Here is a 5302-nt window from a genome sequence, read left to right on the forward strand (position 1 = left end):
CCTTGCAAGGAAAGGCTTGTGAAATGGGGAAAGAACAGATGTTCCACAGATTTACCGACCAACGTTTTGTTGTTGTTGATAAACACTTTATATATATATATATACACAACTGCAGAGATTAGTTTAGCAACGTTGTGATCTAGAACACAGCCCGTGTGCTGCAGGCACCAGTAGTGTGTGACAAGCTGTCTGTTGAGAAGGATTCCTCTACATACCGTTGCAGAGTTTTGCCAACGTTGTGATGCGGGACATACCCGGCGTGTTTGTGCTTCTCTGCCGTGTGACTGAGCCCGGGGCCTAAGGCGGTAGGTAGGTAGGTAGTGCTGGCAGCCATGGCCCAGTCACAGAGAAAGGCCTGGACTCGTACAGAAAGGCAGATCATTGAAGCTACTGCTGAATCCCAAATCAACCCCTACCCCCTAATCAGGAGTAGTGCACTATAAAGACGGATTGATCTGAATAAAACACTGAACCTTTATTTAACTAGGCAAGTCAGTTAAGAACAAATTCTTATTTATAATTACGGCCTACCCCCCCAGGCCAAACCCGGACGACGCTGGGCCAACTGTGCGCCACCCTTTGGGACTCCCAATCACAGCCGGTTGTGATACAGCCTGGAATCAAACCAGGGTGTCTTTGGTGACGCCTCTAGCACTGAGATGCAGTGCCTTAGACCGCTGCGCCACTCGGGAGCCCGAGCTCTAACCATTCAATGTTTACAGATATGGATTTTTTTTTTAAAGGTCAACCACCCGCACTGCTATATACCTATCCAGCCCCTAACATCGAGGGGGTAGGGAATGAATTGGGACCGCCTGGAAGTGTAGGGGGTTGATTTGGGCTGCAACGGAAGACCTTGCAGTAGCACCTCTAAGTAGAAAAAAAAAAGAAGACAAGCTTACAGAGGGGATTCATCTCAAATGGCACCCTATTCCCTATATAGGCCCTGGTCAGAAGTAGTGCACTGTATAGGGAACAGGGTACCACTTGGGACAATACATAGTAACATTAATAAAAAAAATCACATTTTGTTGTTCAGCAGTTTACATGTTATTGTCCATTATTTTTTTTAAAGTTTCATTCATTGCAATATTAACAGTATTTACAGTTTTTAAAGACCCAAGTCTTTAATTCTCATTGGTTTTGCTCTGAAAGTCTACAGCTTAGTTCAATTCATTTCTATTGTCTGATAAAAAGGTTCCCCTGCAGTTCTTGTTTAATACAAAACATATCATTAGCACTGCTATCAAAGATTGTCATTTAAACAAGATGGTTCTTCATATTTGAGACATTTATTTTTGAAATGGGGCTAGTTGTCGGAGTGCAGCCATCACTCTAAGATGGCGGTGGTTGTGGTTGCTAACTACCACACGGTCTCTGTCCCAAATGGCACCCGGTTCCCTATATAGTGCACTACTTTTGACCAGGGCCTATGGCACCCTATTCCCTATATAGTGCACTACTTTTGACCAGGGCCTGTGGGGAATAGGGTGCCATTTGGGATACACAACCACATTAACACTCATTCTCAATCCATCTTTCCTTGATTCCTTACCCCACCGCACCTCGTGTTCTTCTAAAAATGCATTGGAGAAGAAGGTCAGGAGGAATGGAGGGACCAGTACGGTTGAGGAGGAAATAGGATACGAGGAAACAAGGAGAGATTAATTGAGGTGGAGAAGAGTTTATGAGAGAACCCAACCTCCATTTTGTTTTGTCTCAGTGCATGTTGTCTGGACTCTCAGTGTTGCATAGTGTTAATGGGAGAAACAGTCCAAATGATTAACTAAAGGCCTGCTTGGGCTTTGGGTGGATGCTTTCACTAGAGTGAAGTTAAATCTATTTCTTGCTGGCAAACTAGTTGTTCTTGTATGGGTAAGGTCTCATCCACCTCTTTTAGTCCCATTTTATCTGTCTCCTTCTACCTCTCCACCCTCTACTTTATTTTGATTTACCTTTTATTTATTACTGTCTCCTTCCGCGAAACACCTTCCTCTCCCACTATCCATCTCTCTCCATCCCCCTCTCCTGTCTCTCTTTCCTCTCCCTCCATCCATCTGTCTCTTTCCTTCCTCTCCCCCATCCCTCTCTCCTGTCTCTCCCACTATCCATCTCTCTCCTTCCTCTCCCTCCATCCATCTGTCTCTCTCCTTCCTCTCCCCCATCCCTCTCTCCTTCCTCTCCCTCCATCCCTCTCTACACTTTGCTGATTGTGGGTCAGTAGCAGCTGAGAACAGGGAGGCCCATCTCTCCCTTTCTCAATCCATCTTCTGTCCCCCTCTTTTTCTCTCCCAATTTCAATTCAAGGGGCTTTATTGGCATGGGAAACATCCCCTTCTCTGTACTCTGATGACCGTGGTTCAATAGTGGTACGATTACGGGTGGGTTCTGTCTCTTGGTAGGCCCATCCCTCTCTCCATCCTCTGTCTCTCCCCCCCTCCTTCCAATCATCTCTCCCGCCTTCCTCTCCCTCCACCCCCCCTCTCTCCCCTTCTCCACCCCCCCCCCCCCCCCCCCCATCCTCCTCTCTACTCAGATGATCGTGGTGGGATGATAGGGGTATGTTCTGTCTCTGTCTCCTTATGACTGAACAGGTAGGCCCACCAGCTGGGGGACTTGGTCATCTGTTTGGCTGCTCCTGCACTCTTCACCCGCCTCATCTCCTATAGAGGTCAGGGGTTATGCAATAGAGGGAGAGAAAGAAAGGAAAACGGTTTATTTTGGGGCCTATTTAATTTTTTGTTGACACAAGATTGAAGCATCTCATCTCCACTCTATCCTCCCACAACCCGTCCTCTCACCCCTCCTTCCCCCTTCCACAGCCCCACGTCTCACTCATCCTTCCCCCTCCCCACCCGTCCTTCCCCTTCCTCTCTCCCACAGCCCCATGTCTCACCTCTCCTCCCCCCTCCCCACCTGTCCTTCCCTCTCCCACAGCCCTGTCTCACCTCTCCTCCCCGCCCTTCCCCCTCCTCTCTCCCACGTCTCACCCCCTCCTCTCTCCCACAGACCCACGTCTCACCCCCTCCTCTCTCCCACAGACCCACGTCTCACCCCTTTATCCAGCCACGTATCGAACTCGTCACTCATGCGTCGGAGCTGCCGCCCGTATCTCTTGGCCGCCCAGAGAGCAGGGGGGGCCGACTGGGAGCGACCCCGGAAAGATGCTCCGTCTGTGGGCACGCCTTCCACCCCTGGCCCCCTACCCTGGAGCTCCTGGGCCTGGGACTCTGAGTTCATCCTCAACCGACCCTCTCCTATAGGAGAGAGAAGAGGGAGAGTGGCCTTGTCTGTGAGCCAGAACAGCCAATAGGGCAGGAGCCTGTCCCCTGTTTCTGTAGTGGGGCATCTTGATGTACAAGTACACCCCCTGGACAGGACACTAGTCTATCGCATTGGCCAAAACTCCAATCCATCTCCTTATTGCCAGTGCCAAACAGAGGACAGCCATAGCAACAAGACAGTAGATGTTACTGGGGTTCATTATGACAACCATAGCAACAACATAGTAGATGTTACTGGGGTTCATTATGACAGCCATAGCAACAAGATAGTAGATGTTATTGGGGTTCATTATGAGTGGCTAACTATCAGGGTGATATTCATTAGGGCACGCAGTGGAAAACATTTTTGCGACCGAAAAGGAACGTTCCTTATTGGAAAAGTCCAGCTAGTCCATCCTTGTTTCAGTGCGTTTTCTTCCGCTTGGGGCCTAATGAATACGACCCTGGTAAGACCAATAGTGGTTATTTCCCAGAGTCCTCTGGGGTGTCCTACCTGCCAGTCTCATCTCAGGCACAGTGAGGGCGTGGCCTATTGGACCGCCAGTTATCCCCTTTCCGGCAGACGATTGGTCCTTTTTGGTTTCTCCTATCTCCTCTGAGGGCTCTGACTCGCTGTCTGATATAGTAAACATCTGAGCCATGCTGACATCTATGGAGGAAGAGCGAGTGAGGAGGAGAAACGAGAAAGCAGTGAGATGAGAGAGGGGAAGCGAGAGATGGAGAGAGAGGGGGGAAGAGGGATGGAGAGAGAGAGAGGGGAGAAAGAAAAGAGGCAGAGAGGAGAGGAAGACAACATTATTACACAAATGTGCTTGACCCTGAATCTTTGTACCAAGCTTTAGCTCAGGAGGCCAACTCAGTCTTGGCATCCTGGTGCCCTGAGTTCAAATCCCAGTCAATCAAATCAAATGTATTTATATAGCCCTTTGTACATCAGCTGATATCTCAAAGTGCTGTACAGAAACCCAGCCTAAAACCCCAAACAGCAAGCAATGCAGGTGTAGAAGCACAGTGGCTAGGAAAAACTCCCTAGAAAGGCAGGAACCTAGAGAGGAACCAGGCTAATCACACATTGGAATGAATGAAAGACAAACAACTAACCTTGAATTCACCATCACACACACAGGAATAGACTTACAAGAAATACTATATTGGTAGTATCTAGGCCTAATTATATAATAACATAGTAATAACAAATGATGTAACCAAACATATAATTCATGTTTAAACCCTTATTGTGATTAAAACTGACACACAACCTTAGTCTCGTTTGAATACTCTTTCACGATGTTGCAACAATATTTATTCGCTTTTAAGTGCACGCACACAAACACAACTTTCTCCGCTCCTTGGTCCAAAGGTATCAACGCTATCACACACCGGCACGACAAAGTTATGTTTGCCTTGGAGAAAAGCGGGGTATAATGTGATATCATAAAAATTAACAAGTAGTTACATTCAAGCACACCCAAATTAGCTCAAATGCTACAATTGTTTCGGTGCTCTTCGATCCTGGAGACAATGGAAAACTTAGCAACACCACCAACCGTGCAGTCGACTCGGTTTGATAACGTAAAAAAACAAACAGAATATAAAACACATTTTCTTACCCAAAGTGTTTTTAACGGGTAAATATGTTCGAGCAGCCGCGTATCGCGCTTTCTATTTCCAACTTGATATTGTTGTTATCTGGTCTTTTTTGTTGTTCGGATCCAGTTTGTCTTCCCTCCCCCAATAGCGTAGCGGCAGTCTATCCACCGCGCCGCTCGCTGTCCTGCGCTCCACCAATGACCGGGCCCTGCGCGGGGCGGGTTGGACTGGCCTCGCCGCTGACGTCACTGTTGCGAGCTAGGACTCTGCTCCCGTTTTGTTTTTCTCACCGGCTGCCCCCTAATATGCGGTATAGGAGCGCAGCAGAAATATTCTACCCAAACATACAGTACGGTAGATAGTGGAGGCCACTGGGTTACCTAAGGGCATGTATGGTACCTTGGTGATGTAAGCTATATGCTGTACAA

At 47.9% G+C, this 5302-nt stretch overlaps 1 protein-coding gene across 1 annotated transcript; it reads right to left on the reverse strand.

Moving 5' to 3' along the window:
* Positions 1-2501: 2501 nt before the first annotated feature.
* On the reverse strand, positions 2502-5090 carry badb (BCL2 associated agonist of cell death b). Its single transcript, XM_036987193.1, has 4 exons — positions 4895-5090; positions 3778-3933; positions 3055-3257; positions 2502-2663 (listed from the first exon to the last, which is right to left on the reverse strand). The coding sequence occupies exons 2-4, from the start codon at positions 3923-3925 to the stop codon at positions 2529-2531; spliced, it is 486 nt and encodes a 161-aa protein (XP_036843088.1). The 5' UTR covers positions 3926-3933; positions 4895-5090; the 3' UTR covers positions 2502-2528.
* Positions 5091-5302: the final 212 nt, after the last annotated feature.

This window comes from Oncorhynchus mykiss, chromosome 9 (assembly GCF_013265735.2).
Source record: "Oncorhynchus mykiss isolate Arlee chromosome 9, USDA_OmykA_1.1, whole genome shotgun sequence".
Classification (NCBI taxonomy): domain Eukaryota; kingdom Metazoa; phylum Chordata; class Actinopteri; order Salmoniformes; family Salmonidae; genus Oncorhynchus; species Oncorhynchus mykiss.